At 45.3% G+C, this 16,421-nt stretch overlaps 1 protein-coding gene across 2 annotated transcripts in view; it reads right to left on the bottom strand.

Annotated features, from left to right (window-relative positions):
- LOC129826662 (nitric oxide synthase, brain-like) overlaps positions 1 to 11,490 on the bottom strand; it is a 95,871-nt gene extending 84,381 nt beyond the window's left edge. For both annotated transcript variants that reach the window (XM_055887631.1, XM_055887632.1), the window contains exons 1-3: positions 11,193 to 11,490; positions 8,141 to 8,902; positions 2,400 to 2,529 (exon numbers count right to left, since the gene is read on the bottom strand). In XM_055887631.1, the coding sequence (XP_055743606.1) occupies positions 2,400 to 2,529; positions 8,141 to 8,841 (831 nt within the window). In that variant the 5' untranslated portion in view covers positions 8,842 to 8,902; positions 11,193 to 11,490. The remainder of the gene's footprint in view (positions 1 to 2,399; positions 2,530 to 8,140; positions 8,903 to 11,192) is intronic.
- Positions 11,491 to 16,421: the final 4,931 nt, after the last annotated feature.

Below are 16,421 nucleotides of genomic sequence, written 5' to 3'. Positions count from 1 at the left end.
AGACTCCGGAGTCAGGGCAAACACATACACCAACCTCTGGGCTCTCCTATGAGTCAGACTCCGGAGTCAGAGCAAACACATACACCCACCTCTGGGCTCTCCTATGAGTCAGACTCCGGAGTCAGGGCAAACACATACACCCACCTCTGGGCTCTCCTATGAGTCAGACTCCGGAGTCAGGGCAAACACATACACCCACCTCTGGGCTCTCCTATGAGTCAGACTCCGGAGTCAGAGCAAACACATACACCCACCTCTGGGCTCTCCTATGAGTCAGACTCCGGAGTCAGGGCAAACACATACACCCACCTCTGGGCTCTCCTATGAGTCAGACTCCGGAGTCAGGGCAAACACATACACCCACCTCTGGGCCTTCTGGAAACACAGGTTTGCATTTACCTACAATGGCGCCAGTATGCCCCTGCACACACACACATACACATACACTATGCCCCCGTTATACACATTACCCCCATCCCCACTGCACACACACACATCCCTGCAGACCTCAAAAGGCCTTAATGATTTGGAGAGGGCCACATTAGAGGAGAAACATTTATCATCTCCCTCTGCGACCACAGCTGCCCTCATTCATTAGGGTCTCTTGGATGGTTACTCTCCATCCGGCCTCATTCACTAAGAAAGAATTCACTCAGCCCAGCCCATCCTAACTCAACCCTGCCCTGCCCAGCCCAGCCCAGCCCATCCTAACTCAGCCCTGCCCAGCCCAGCCCATCCTATCCCAGCCCATCCTAACTCAGCCCAGCCCATCCTATCCCAGCCCATCCTAACCCAGTCCAGCCTATACCAGCCCAACCTATCCCAGCCTATCCTATCCCAGCCCATCCTATACCAGCCCATCCTAACCCAGCCCATCCTATACCAGCCCATCCTATACCAGCCCATCCTATACCAGCCCATCCTAACCCAGCCCTGCCCATCCTAACTCAGCCCTGCCCAGCCCATCCTACCCCAGCCCATCCTATTCCAGCCCATCCTAACCCAGTCCAGCTCATCCTAACCCAGCCCAGCCCATCCTATCCCAGCCCATACTATCCCAGACCATCCTATCCCAGCCCATCCTAACTCTGCCCAGTCCATCCTAACCCAGCCCATCCTAACACAGCCCAGTCCATCCAAACACAGTCCACCCTAACCCAGTCCATCCTAACCCAGTCCATCCTAACCCAGTCCATCCTAACCCAGTCCATTCTAATCCAGTCCATCCTAACCCAGTCCATCCTAACCCAGTCCATTCTAATCCAGTCCATCCTAACCCAGCCCATCCTAACCCAGTCCATCCTAACCCAGTCCATCCTAACCCAGTCCATCCTAACCCAGTCCATCCTAACCCAGCCCATCCTAACACAGTCCATCCTAACCCAGTCCATCCTAACCCAGTCCATTCTAATCCAGTCCATCCTAACCCAGTCCATCCTAAACCAGTCCATCCAAACCCAGTCCATCCTAACCCAGCCCATCCTAACCCAGTCTAGCCCATCCTAATCCAGCCCAGCCTATCATAACACAGCCCAGTCCATCCAAATCCAGTCCATCCTAACCCAGCCCATCCTAACCCAGTCCATCCTAACCCAGTCCATTCTAATCCAGTCCATCCTAACCCAGTCCATCCTAACCCAGTCCATCATAACTCTGCCCAGCCCATCCTAACCCAGTCTAGCCCATCCTAATCCAGCCCAGCCTATCATAACCCAGCCCAGCCCAGTCCATCCAAACCCAGTCCATCCTAACCCAGTCCATCCTAACCCAGCCCATCCTAACACAGTCCATCCTAACACAGTCCATCCTAACCCAGTCCATCCTAACCCAGTCCATCCTAACCCAGTCCATCCTAACCCAGTCCATTCTAATCCAGTCCATCCTAACCCAGCCCATCCTAACACAGTCCATCCTAACACAGTCCATCCTAACACAGTCCATCCTAACACAGTCCATCCTAACCCAGTCCATCATAACCCAGTCCATCCTAACCCAGTCCATCATAACACAGCCCAGCCCATCATAACACAGCCCAGTCCATCCAAACCCAAAGGTTGGAAGGATCTAATTCCCAGGTGATGAGTTCCTGAGCGGGGAGCCTTGTTCTTGTTCTCATGATGCACATGGATGCGCATCACAGTCACAGGAAGCTCTAAGAGTTCCAAGAACGAGAAAGGAACAAGGAACACACAAAAGAATGTGTCGATTGGAGGATTCTAGAAGCATATGTCATGTGTGACTCTAGGAGATGACTATGGGCAAGCATACATTACTAACACACTCGCTCACATATGGAAGGATAAGCTTACACAAGTGGATTCACTCGAAAGGCATGCAAGACAAGTACACACTCATAAACACCTGCAACCACACACACACACATTTATTGGAATGTTTACCTTGTCTGTCTCAGAGTAAGGGTTGTGGAGCACCGTCTGCATGTTGTTGTCCTTCCTCCACAGGTCTTCACACACTCTGTCCTTATCAGACGCCAGCTGGGGTGAAATACCGTTTCCCATACCAAGGTCCCTGAACGGCAGGCACACATAGTTAGTTCTCCTTAACCCCCACCCACGCGTCAATCTAATTAACATAAAAAAATAATCCACATCAAAATCCATCTGTTTAAACTAGAGATTTTTTATTTTTTTTTGCACGGGCTGAGGCTCAATCCACCACATCCACCGACGTCAGCGTTCCGCATCTGTGGTGGAAAGTGACAGAGCTACAGTGACAGAGCTACAGTGACAGAGCTACAGTGACAGAGCTACAGTGGCAGAGCTACAGTGACAGAGCTACAGTGACAGAGCTACAGTGACAGAGATACAGTGACAGAGCTACAGTGACAGAGCTACAGTGGCAGAGCTACAGTGACAGAGCTACAGTGGCAGAGCTACAGTGACAGAGCTACAGTGGCAGAGCTACAGTGCCAGAGCTACAGTGACAGAGCTACAGTGACAGAGCTACAGTGGCAGAGCTACAGTGACAGAGATACAGTGACAGAGCTACAGTGACAGAGCTACAGTGGCAGAGCTACAGTGACAGAGCTACAGTGACAGAGATACAGTGACAGAGTTACAGTGACAGAGCTACAGTGACAGAGCTACAGTGGCAGAGATACAGTGACAGAGATACAGTGACAGAGTTACAGTGACAGAGCTACAGTGGCAGAGATACAGTGACAGAGATACAGTGACAGAGTTACAGTGACAGAGCTACAGTGACAGAGATACAGTGACAGAGCTACAGTGACAGAGCTACAGTGACAGAGCTACAGTGGCAGAGCTACAGTGACAGAGCTACAGTGGCAGAGCTACAGTGACAGAGCTACAGTGACAGAGCTACAGTGACAGAGATACAGTGACAGAGCTACAGTGACAGAGCTACAGTGGCAGAGCTACAGTGACAGAGCTACAGTGGCAGAGCTACAGTGACAGAGCTACAGTGGCAGAGCTACAGTGGCAGAGCTACAGTGACAGAGCTACAGTGACAGAGCTACAGTGGCAGAGCTACAGTGACAGAGATACAGTGACAGAGCTACAGTGACAGAGCTACAGTGGCAGAGCTACAGTGACAGAGCTACAGTGACAGAGCTACAGTGGCAGAGATACAGTGACAGAGATACAGTGACAGAGTTACAGTGACAGAGCTACAGTGGCAGAGATACAGTGACAGAGATACAGTGACAGAGTTACAGTGACAGAGCTACAGTGACAGAGATACAGTGACAGAGATACAGTGACAGAGATACAGTGACAGAGTTACAGTGACAGAGCTACAGTGGCAGAGATACAGTGACAGAGATACAGTGACAGAATTACAGTGACAGAGCTACAGTGGCAGAGATACAGTGACAGAGATACAGTGACAGAGATACAGTGACAGAGTTACAGTGACAGAGCTACAGTGACAGAGCTACAGTGACAGAGTTACAGTGACAGAGATACAGTGACAGAGATACAGTGACAGAGATACAGTGACAGAGCTACAGTGACAGAGCTACAGTGGCAGAGATACAGTGACAGAGATACAGTGACAGAGATACAGTGACAGAGTTACAGTGACAGAGCTACAGTGACAGAGATACAGTGACAGAGATACAGTGACAGAGATACAGTGACAGAGATACAGTGACAGAGATACAGTGACAGAGTTACAGTGACAGAGCTACAGTGACAGAGCTACAGTGACAGAGCTACAGTGGCAGAGATACAGTGACAGAGATACAGTGACAGAGTTACAGTGACAGAGCTACAGTGACAGAGATACAGTGACAGAGATACAGTGACAGAGTTACAGTGACAGAGTTACAGTGACAGAGATACAGTGACAGAGGTACAGTGGCAGAGATACAGTCACAGAGCTACAGTGACAGAGTTACAGTGACAGAGCTGTTTTTGTATTTTTTTTTTTTTCAGGGGTTAGATCAGCTTTAATATTTAAGATAGTTTGTAGCGTCCATCAATTTAATTGTCTGCATCACTTCCAATCCCCCATACAGCTGCAGTGCTTTTTGTCAGACCAGGAGACATCCCAAAAATGTATCTTCTCATGACCCTGCTATGGAACAATGAGACTCTCATGAACACGATGGTGTTCTCCGTTTTGCTCAACGACCCCCGCAGGTTTCACGGGACATGTCTGAAGGTAAAACGATAACTGACCGAAACACAAATGGAAGTGACTAGGGAATTATCATGTCCAAAGTATATGGGTCATTCCACTGTAAAAAAATAAACTATATTATATCTCTCAAGACAGACACTTCAAAACATATTTCCTTTTGATAGATTTTTTTTTACTATCTGTTCTTCCATATGTGAATCAGTTTTTTATTTTCTAACCCTAATAATAGTAAGGCCAAATTCAATGTTTCATCAAATAATTCTGTCATATCTTTTTTTACACCTAAAGGGGTCCAAAAATGTAAAAAAGATCATATGGCTAAAATTATCCTTTGTATGACCATATGTTAGCTTTGTAGAAACCCAGCCCCGGGTTAGACTTTAGTTTAAAGAGCATGCGTGTCATCTACGACCAAGCAGAACTACATGTAACTAACATCTACGGCCAAGCAGAACTACATGTAACTAACATCTACGGCCAAGCAGAACTACATGTAACTAACATCTACGGCCAAGCAGAACTACATGTAACTAACATCTACGGCCAAGCAGAACTACAAGTAACTAACATCTACGGCCAAGCAGAACTACATGTAACTAACATCTACGGCCTAGCAGAACTACATGTAACTAACATCTACGGCCAAGCAGAACTACATGTAACTAACATCTATGGCCAAGCAGAACTACATGTAACTAACATCTACGACCAAGCAGAACTACATGTAACTAACATCTACGGCCTAGCAGAACTACATGTAACTAACATCTACGGCCAAGCAGAACTACATGTAACTAACATCTACGGCCTAGCAGAACTACATGTAACTAACATCTACGGCCAAGCAGAACTGCATGTAACTAACATCTACGGCCAAGCAGAACTACAAGTAACTAACATCTACGGCCTAGCAGAACTACATGTAACTAACATCTATGTCTACACAGAGATACAGTCAGACGATATGTGAGGCTGAATCCCAATGAGATGTGACAAAATACAGCCTCAGATTTCAGTTGTTGCGTTCCTTCGCTCGTTAAACACCCACACACATATCTTCTCTCTCTCATGGATGCTTGTCCAAGTTAATGGGGAATCTGGCGCCTGCCCGATCGTCTCTCCCTCTCCCTAACACAGACACTCACACACACACTCATACTCACACACACTGACACTCACACACACACTCATACTCACACACACAGACACTCACACACACACTCATACTCACACACACTGACACTCACACACACAAACTGCCCCCCCCCCCCCCCCCCCCCCCCCCCCCACCCACTACATACACCTACTGTAACAGTGCACACAACCGTCTTTCCGTCACACTGCATACACTTATGTCCTCCATTTGTTAAACAACCACATTCATCATCACCACAATTCTGAAGACGGACTCAGAAACACAGAAATAACAAGAGTAGTGATTATAAGTCGTTTCTCTGTCATTGACTCTAAATCTGTTATTATAAGTCGTTTCTCTGTCATTGACTCTGACCCAGTTATTATAAGTCGTTTCTCTGACATTGACTCTGACTCAGTGATTATAAGTTGTTTCTCTGTCATTGACTCTGACTCAGTGATTATAAGTCGTTTCTCTGTCATTGACTCTGACTCAGTGATTATAAGTCGTTTCTCTGACATTGACTCTGACTCAGTTATTATAAGTTGTTTCTCTGACATTGACTCTGACTCAGTTATTATAAGTTGTTTCTCTGTCATTGACTCTGACTCAGTGATTATAAGTCATTTCTCTGTCATTGACTCTGACTCAGTGATTATAAGTCGTTTCTCTGACATTGACTCTGACTCAGTGATTATAAGTAGTTTCTCTGTCATTGACTCTGACTCAGTTATTATAAGTCGTTTCTCTGACATTGACTCTGACTCAGTGATTATAAGCTGTTTCTCTGTCATTAACTCTGACTCAGTGATTATATGTTGTTTCTCTGTCATTGACTCTGACTCAGTGATTATAAGTCGTTTCTCTGTCATTGACTCTGACTCAGTGATTATAAGTAGTTTCTCTGTCATTGACTCTGACTCAGTTATTATAAGTCGTTTCTCTGACATTGACTCTGACTCAGTTATTATAAGTTGTTTCTCTGACATTGACTCTGACTCAGTTATTATAAGTTGTTTCTCTGTCATTGACTCTGACTCAGTGATTATAAGTAGTTTTTCTGACATTGACTCTGACTCAGTGATTATAAGTAGTTTCTCTGTCATTGACTCTGACTCAGTGATTATAAAGCAGTACAGTTCAGAGTGAAAACTAACTTGATCTACTTTTGATCGAAATAGCTCTTCTAGTTGATGTGCTGTTCTATTTCACCAACCGCTACATCAACTTATTAGCAAGATGATCATGCACAAATACAGCCAGAGATAACAGTTTAGGCCTGGCCTGAGTCAATACCTAATACCGCCATATTACATTTTCTATAATCGTTCACCTCTATTGGCTGCGCTTTGGAAAGCCTCTTTAGCGAGTGAGCGTCGCCATATCTGAACGTCATCGTAGCCCTAACAAGGAAATCTGGTTAGCTAGCTGACTCTTTCCTGTCTCTCAAAAGTCAGTCGGCCATTCTAAAATACAGGATGCATTTAAAAGCTAATTTATGGTACTATAGGTCACTTATCAATATGATTATCAACTGCAGTAGCAGATTGATAGTGCTTTGCTATGAGTTAGACTTAAAGAGCATGTTACATCGTGTTTTCTACTTTTCCTAGAAAGCTATGATTCATTTGAGGATGACAGGATTAGAGGGAGTCAGCAGAGTAAACAGGGGCTTGACGTAGCCAATGTGTGCTATCGATTTTAAGGTAGTGTACCATGCTCTCTCAATCTGATTTTGATTGGATACATGTACACAGGAGGTATAAATTGTCACCGGTATCTACAGGACAGTCACCACTGAGTGGGTCTGAACCATACAGTCACTACAACAAAGAGAATAAGCATAAGATGTTTGAGTCAGATTGAAACCTTTTGAACCAACTGCTCCCTGATGTAAAAAAACACTATCCATCATGCCCACAAACACTAGCATTGTAAAGATGTATAACAATGAACTTGTAGGAGTATTCTCACTTAGCGTCTAACCATCTAGTGATTAAGTTGTCGTGCGTTTGTGGTGTGTTTTGCTATGTACTACTGTGTATAGATGTACTATCTTCATTTGACCAGTTTCTCACAGCAGGACAATAATCCTGCAGCAACAGGACATTATTATGTGGATAACAAAGGACATTTTTGCAGGGGTTACATTTTTTGTTAGGGCAAATCAAGTTAGACATATTTAAGTGGACATTACAAACAGTTGGAAACCTTTTAAAAACTTGAACACACTACAATTTGCATTTCTCCCTTCACAGTAAAATGATTTGCGACAACAGAGTGATCAAATTAAGAGAGTAAATCTGTATGTGCAGTTATGTATACTATGCATGGTCGGGGTCAACAGGTCACATGTTCGGTGTCAATGGGTCACCTCACCTGTCCACCTGCACCTCAGCGTCCCTGCTCTCTATGGTCCTCTGTCCCTCTCCGTTGATCTCCCTTTTGATCAGCCTCAGCACCGGCTCGATCTCCTTCAGCAGGTCGTTGTTCTTCTCCACCCCGTTCAGGAGTAGGGGGTCCTGGGCAGCGATGAGAGCCTGCACCCCTCCCCTCTGGAGCAGGGCCTCTCTGTAGGACGGAGTCACCGAGGGAGATGACAGGTTCTCAATGGCCCTCAGCTGCTGTGGGTCCTTACTTCCCTTCCCTGGACTGAGGGGGCTTAACAGACAGCAGCGCTCGTAGGACTTGGAGGCGGGAAAGGCTGGCCGGGTGACCCTGACGGTCCTCTGTCGTCCGTCTCCAGACAGGGTGGTCTCCAGGTGGGTTGTGAAGCCCTCAGGGCCCCTGAGGATGAGGACGGCGTGATTCTCTGGGGACACATTCTTCAGGGTCTCCAGGGCCCGTTCGTAGCTAAGGTCCACCAGAGGCTTGTTGTTGACGGCCAGGACAATGTCCCCCACCTGGACCAGGCCGCACTCCTCAGCCTCCCCGCCCCGGATCAGGTCGGACACGATGACCGGTGGCTTGGAGACGCGCTGCTTGACCAGGAAGCCCAGCCCGCCTAACTTCCTCTTGAAGAGACGCACAGAGATGATGTTAGGCTGCAGCTGGAACACAGTAGGCTCAGACTCCAGCATGATGTCTGGCGGTGTGTGTGGTGTATGTGGTGTGTGTGGTGTGTCCTCTGGGATTTGATGCCTACAGAGTAGAAGGAAAGACAAGAAGAAGAGAGAAGCCCAGATGTGTTAGTAAAAGAGAACATTGACTTGATTTTGTGATCTGTTTGACAGCGTGTTTACAGATGTAACGTTCTAAGACAAGTGAGTCGACATAGAACTGGATTCAATGCTTTTAAAAGGACGTGATATTACACTGACAATGACTCTCTCTCGCTTTAAGACATTTCAGCTAGGGTGGTAAGTGCTTTAAGCATTTTGTCAAGTAGACAAATCATCATCAAAATTTGCTAATTTAGGCTATATTAATTGTGATATTTTTTTTTATAAAGGTATGATATAATAACATCATAATATATATATATATATATATATACTGTATATTACATATATTATTGAAATAATGAGTAAGATAAAGACCTCAACTCAAGATGACTCATCTCGTTTATATTGACAATATAACATTTATAAGTGACTTTGTAACCCTGAGCTGGAGTCATAGACAGCATACACAGCAGGCAGGATCACCAGGCAGGATCACCAGGCAGGATCACCATAGAGAAAGACTAGTAGACACCCTCCAGTATGACCTCCTCTGTGTGTCTCCATTAAAGTTGGAAACCAAGTCGCATATGGTCGCGTGTGACAGCGCTTGCATAATCCTAACAGAACCTAATGGAAGTTTGGAGGAAAAGGGCAAAGCGTGCTAACTACACGCATGCCCTGGAGTCCTAAAGTCGCAATAGGAAAACCAGTGTCGCACTGACTGTCTCAGTGAAAAAACTTTAAAAACAAAATACAACGTCAAAAACACACGTTGCAAATCTTTTCAAATGATATGCGTTAGTCTAACTTGATAAACCAGATAAGCCTTTGACTATTTTTTATCGTGTTCTTATTTTCAATTCAATGTTAGTTATACAGCAGAATTGCTAACTACAAGCGATTCACATGATTGCTGTGAGATGCCATGTCCATGTGGGTGGCAAAGTATAAACAAAACATGTGCAATACCTTTTATCTTGTTCAGTACCAAGGACAGCTCTATGTAGCACCATAGACAGCGCTCATTACAGAAATGTTTTACAATTTCGTACAGGGCTATCACTAGCTTGAGGTAAATGTTATTTGATTATCTTTACTGTTTAATCCGATATGCTATTGCAATCACAAACACAATACAGGTATTTCAGCAAACAATCTTTTACATGCACCAATTGCATCGTTATTAAATACAATTGAAAGAGGAATTGGGGATAACTTTTAAAACGGTTTAAGTGTTGAATGTCTCTTGAAGATTAAAATCACTTGCCCCCAAAATATTAAATATCTGAGTACACGCAGAAATGTCAAACATTGTCTGTCAGACATAATCACATAAACAATGTAAATTTTAGGCTATTGAAATCCTTTGTAGTTTTCTTATTGTCATTTTTTTCTACCTGCTCAATGGGGCAACCACCGAGCAGGCTCAACTTCCCTGATTTAATTCCCTGTCTTCCTACTTTCTTGTTCTCTATCGCGTTCAAAAATGCTATCTTTATCTCACCCAAACGCATATCAAAATAACCCCAGTCAAACGCTGCTGTGTGCTCACTCGCAAAGAAAACGAATAAAATAGGTATAATGTTGATCTGTGGGAAATGTAAAAACACTAAAGCTATAGTTTACAGAAGAGCAAAACTAAAATCATATCAAATGAACAAGAGCATCAGTGGAAAAAGGACAAGCCATTGACATGAGATGCAGGAGCGCGTGTGTTTGTCTTGCCATGTTTCAGCTATGAGTGCCAGATAACGCTACCCTGGCTTGTCTGTTAGAGAACGTCTCAGAGTTCAGGCCCGTAGGGTTTTAACCAGGAGACGTTTCAGTCGCAGGGCACATGGTGTAAATGATGAGCACCAGAGGGCCTGTAGCCTAATGTTCGTTTGTTCTATGCAACAAGTGGGTCTTCCTAATGCGTTAATTGTGAAACACACATTTTTGTTGTCTGATAAAGAACAAAGCTAACAGTGCCAAATCAGATCTTATGTTAAGGACAAGAATCATTTGCAGGTTTCATTTAGAAATATTGTCAAAGTGCATCCACCTGTCTACATTTTTTTTTCAAAGCCTTTTTCTGACAATAAAATTAACGTAGGATTAAGCAGTTGTTATTACATTCGATCCCATAATCAAGTGTATAATGTGTCAAACCTCAACGATAGCGACTCATAATCCGCAGCGCTAAGCAGCCATGAAATGCGTAATTTTCTGTATGGCACCAAAAGAGAAATCGGTGCTTTTAGGTCTGAATGATCCAAGTGACTCACCTCTGAGAACAACAAGCTCACTGCTTCAACAAGCTGTTGCAAATAAAAGTGTCAGATTAACTCCTCTCGTGCTTATTCGTTTTCCTCCTCGGAAGCTGTACACACAGGTTGTTGGCTTCGCTCGAGCTGTGCGCGCTGTCAAATTAGAGCTTGAAGCATGCCTGTGCGTCTCTGCGCGCCAGGGTGCCGTATAAATATGGACCACGAGGGACACTGTGACGAGCTCAGATCGGGTCGTGCGCGGGCATTTATAAAGTAATGGTGTAGGGCAGGCTGCTGAATTTTTCTTCTGTCATCACCTAGTCCCTCCGGAATACTCCTGAAGGCCCACCCCGTTACGTGGTCATGGGTGTGGACGGGAGGAGCAAGCGTTGACTGTGGATCTGGAGCCGTCGTTAACAAAATAAAAAAAGATACATGTGTCTGAGTCATGCCTGATAACTGCCAATATTTTGTATTTGCCCACTGCTGTTTACTTTATTTCAAAACATGACTTGCGTGTAGGCTATAGAAGGAGATACATGATCCATATGAATGCATCTAGTGGAAAGCCTTCAGCAAAGGGGGACCAACACCATATTAATGCCCAGGATTTTGGAATGAGATGTTCGACGAGCAGGTGTCCACATACTTTTGGTCAAGCAGTGTAGATTGGCTAAGTGTAACCAAAGTACACAATTTTGCCAATGCCCTTGAAATCAATTTGTGAAATTGTGATTGCATATTAAATCAAATCGTATTTGTCACATGCACCGAATACAACAGGTGTAGACCTTACAGTGAAATTGTATTTAACTAGGTAAGTCAGTTATGAACAAATTCTTATTATCAATGACGGTTTAGGAACAGTGGGTCAACTGCCTTGTTGTCACACCCTGACCATAGTTTGCTTTGTAGGTTTTATGATTTGGTTGGTCAGGGTGTGATCTGTGTGGGCATTCTATGTTGTATGTCTGGTTTATCTATTTCTGTGTTTGGCCTGATATGGTTCTCAATCAGAGGCAGGTGTTTTGCGTTGTCTCTGATTGGGAACCATATTTAGGTAGTCTGTTATGTATTGTGGGTTGTGGGTTATTGTCTATACGTTGGTTGCTTGTGTCTGCACGTTCGTTATATAGCGTCACGTTCGTTTTGTTGTTTTGTAAGTTTGTTTAGTGTTTTTGTCTTCGTTAAATAAATCAAGTATATATTCATCAAACCACGCTGCGCTTTGGTCCGATCCTTACTCCTCCTCAGACGAGGAGGATTACGACGTTCGTGACACTTGTTCAGGGGCAAAACAACATATTTTCACCTTGTCAGCTCGGGGATTCGATCTTGCAACCTTTCAGCAATGAAGTTTTAAGAAAATACCTTTAAAAAAAGTAAGAGATAATAAAAAAGCAGCAGCAAATAATAATAGCCTGGGTATATACTGGGCGTTCAGGTACAGAGTCAATGTGCTGGTGTACCGGTGTCAGAGTAATTGAGGTAATATGTACATGTAGGTAGAGTTATTAAAGTGACTATGCATAGATAATAACAGAGAATAGCAACAGAGTAGAAGGGGGACAATGCAAATAGTCTGGGTAGCAATTTTATTAGATGTTCAGGAGTCTTATGGCTTGGAGGTAGAGGCTGTTTAGAAGCCTCTTGGACCTAGACTTGGAGCTCTGGTACCAAGCAGAGAGAACAGTCTATGACTAAGGTGGCTGGAGTCTTTGACAATTTTTAGGGCCTTCCTCTGACACCGCCTTGTATAGATGTCCTGGATGGGAGGAACTGGGCCATACGCACTACCCTCTGTAGTGCCGGAGGCAGAGCAGTTGCTACACCAGGCAGTAATGCAACCCATCAGGATGCTCTCAATGGTGCAGCTGTACAACCTTTTGAGGATTTGAGGACCCATACCAAATCTTATCAGTCTCCTGAGGGGGAATAGGTTTTGTTGTGTGCTCTTCATGACTGTCTTGGTGTGCTTGGATCATGGCAATTTGTTGGTGAGGTGGACGCCAAGGAACTTGAAGCTCTCAACCTGCTCCACTATAGCCCCGTCAATGAGAATGGAGGCACGCTCGGTCCTCCTTTTCCTGTAGTGCACAATCATCTCCTTTGTCTTGATCACGTTGAAGGAGAGGTTGTTGCCTTGCACCACACGGTCAGATCTCTACCGTTTTCGATGATCAGGCCTACACCACTGTTGTGTCATCAGCAAACTTAATGATGGTGTTGGAGTCGTGCCTGGCCGTGCCGTCATGAGTGAACAGGGAGTACAGGAGGGGAATGAGCAGACACCCCTGAGGGGCCCCCGTGTTGAGGATCAGCGTGGCGGATGTGTTGTTACCTACCCTCACCACCTGGGGGCAGCCCGTCAGGAAGTCCAGGAACCAGTTGCAGAGGGAGGTGTTTAGTCCCAGGGTCCTTAGCTTAGTGATGAGCTTTGAGAGCACTATGGTGTTGAACGCTGAGTTGTAGTCAATGAATAGCATTCTCACATAGGTGTTCCTTTTGTCCAGGTGTGAAAGGGCAGTGTGGTTTGCAATAGAGATCAAATCAAATCAAATCAAATGTATTTATATAGCCCTTCTTACATCAGCTGATATCTCAAAGTGCTGTACAGAAACCCAGCTTAAATCCCCAAACAGCAAGCAATGCAGGTGTAGAAGCACGGTGGCTAGGAAAAACTCCAAAGAAAGGCCAAAACCTAGGAAGAAACCTAGAGAGGAACCAGGCTATGAGGGGTGGCCAGTCCTCTTCTGGCTGTGTCGGGTGGAGGTTATAACAGAACATGGCCAAGATGTTCAAATGTTCATAAATGACCAGCATGGTCAAATAATAACAATCACAGTAGTTGAGGTGCAGCAAGTCAGCACCTCAGGAGTAAATGTCAGTTGTACGGCCAGGTGGACTGGGGACAGCAAGGAGTCATCATGCCAGGTAGTCCTGAGGCATGGTCCTAGGGCTCAGGTCCTCCGAGAGAGAGAAAGAAAGAGAGAAAGAGAGAATTAGAGAGAGCATACTTAAATTCACACAGGACACCAGATAAGACAGGAGAAGTACTCCAGACATAACAAACTGACCCTAGCCCCCGACACATAAACTACTGCAGCATAAATACTGGAGGCTGAGACAGGAGGGGTCAGGAGACACTGTGGCCCCATCCGATGATACCCCCGGACAGGGCCAAACAGGAAGGATATAACCCCACCCACTTTGCCAAAGCACAGCCCCAACACCACTAGAGGGATATCTTCAACCACCAACTTACCATCCTGAGACAAGGCCGAGTATAGCCCACAAAGATCTCCGCCACGGCACAACCCAAGGGGGGGCGCCAACCCAGACAGAAAGATCATGTCAGTGACTCAACCTACTCAAGTGACGCACCCCTCCTAGGGACGGCATGAAAGAGCACCAGTAAGCCAGTGACTCAGCCCCTGTAATAGGGGGATCTGTTGGTGTGGTATGCAAATTGGAGTGGGTCTAGGGTTTCTGGGATAATGGTATTGAGCCATGACCAGCCTTTCAAAGCATTTCATGGCTACAGACGCAAGTGCTACGGGTCAGTAGTCATTTAGGCAGGTTACCTTAGTGTTCTTGGGCACAGGGACTATGGTGGTCTGCTTGAAACATGTTGCTATTACAGACTCAGACAGGGAGAGGTTGAACATGTCTGTGAAGGCACTTGCCAGTTGGTCAGCGCAAGCTCAGAGTACACGTCCTGGTAATCCGTCTGGCCCTGTGGCCTTGTGAATGTTGACCTGTTTAAAGGTCTTACTCACATGGCTGCGGAGAGCGTGATCACACAGTCATCTGAAACAGCTGATGCTCTCATGCGTGTTTCAGTGTTACTTGCCTCGAAGCGAGCATAGAAGTCATTTAGCTCGTTTGGTAGGCTTGTGTCACTGGGCAGCTCTCATCTGTGCTTCCCTTTGTAGTCTGAAATAGTTTGCAAGCCTTGCCACATCCAAGGAGCGTCAGAGCTGGTGTAGTACGATTCAATCTTAGTCCTGTATTGATGCTTTGCCTGTTTGATGGTTCGTCTGAGGGCGTAGCGGGATTTCTTATAAGCTTCCGGGTTAGAGTCCTGCTCCTTAAAAGCGGCAGCTCTACCCTTTAGCTCAATGCGTATGTTGCCTGTAATTCATGGCTTCTGGTTGGGGTATGTACGTACAGTCACTATGGGGACAACTTGCTCAATGCACTTATTGATAAACCCAGTGGCTGATGGGGTATACTCTTCAATGCCATCGGCAGAATCCCGGAGCATATTCCAGTCTGTGCTAGCAAAACAGTCCTGTAGTTTAGCATCTGCTTCATCTGACCACTTTCTTATAGACCGAGTTACTGGTGCTTCCTGCTTTAATTTTTGCTTGCAAGCAGATATCAGGAGGATAGAGTTATGGCCAGATTTGCCAAATGGAGAGCGAGGGAGAGCTTTGTACACGTCTCTGTTTCTGGAGTAAAGGCGGTCTAGAATTTTTTTTCCCTCTGGTTGCACATTTAACATGCTGATAGAAATTAGGTAAAACTGATTTAAGTTTCCCTGCATATGTCAGACACCATCTTAAATGATTGATCAGGACTACTGCATTTAATAAATTAATAGCCTAGGTTTAACCAGTGTAGGACACTTGTACACACTATGTTCATCAAAGTTCTTGGCACAGATGAGTGATCACTGCAAAGTCACACACACACAAACGCCACTCCCTGCTTTTTCATATGACCACTATCTGAACCTATTCCTCCAATAATAGCCCACTGAAGGATCCCCTTGGAATAGGCTAAATAAAGCCCTTAGCCATCAGATAACAGTGGAGTAAACTGTTTTCCTTAAGAAAAGGAAGACCTAGTCAGTTGCACAACTGAAATGTGTCTTCCGCATTTAACCCAACCTCTCTGAATCAGAGAGCCGTGGGAGGCTGTCTTCATCGACGTCATCGGCGCCCGGCGAGCAGTTGTTGTTTGGGGTTAACTGCTTTGCTCAAGGGCAGAACAGCAGATTTTCCAGCTTGCTGGCTCAGGGCTACCTACTGCCCCTTTGTCACGCCCTGACCTTAGAGAGCCTTTTTATTCTCTATTTGGTTAGGTCAGGGTGTGACTTGGGTGGGCAAATCTATGTTTCTATTTCTTTGTTGGCCTAGTATGGTTCCCAATCAGAGGCAGCTGTGTATCGTTGTCTCTGATTGGGGATCATACTTAGGCAGCCCTTTTTCCCACCTTTGATTGTGGGATCTTGTTTTTGCA

This window comes from Salvelinus fontinalis, chromosome 28, assembly GCF_029448725.1.
Source record: "Salvelinus fontinalis isolate EN_2023a chromosome 28, ASM2944872v1, whole genome shotgun sequence".
NCBI lineage: Eukaryota > Metazoa > Chordata > Actinopteri > Salmoniformes > Salmonidae > Salvelinus > Salvelinus fontinalis.
This window is presented reverse-complemented; position numbering and strand designations above follow the sequence as displayed.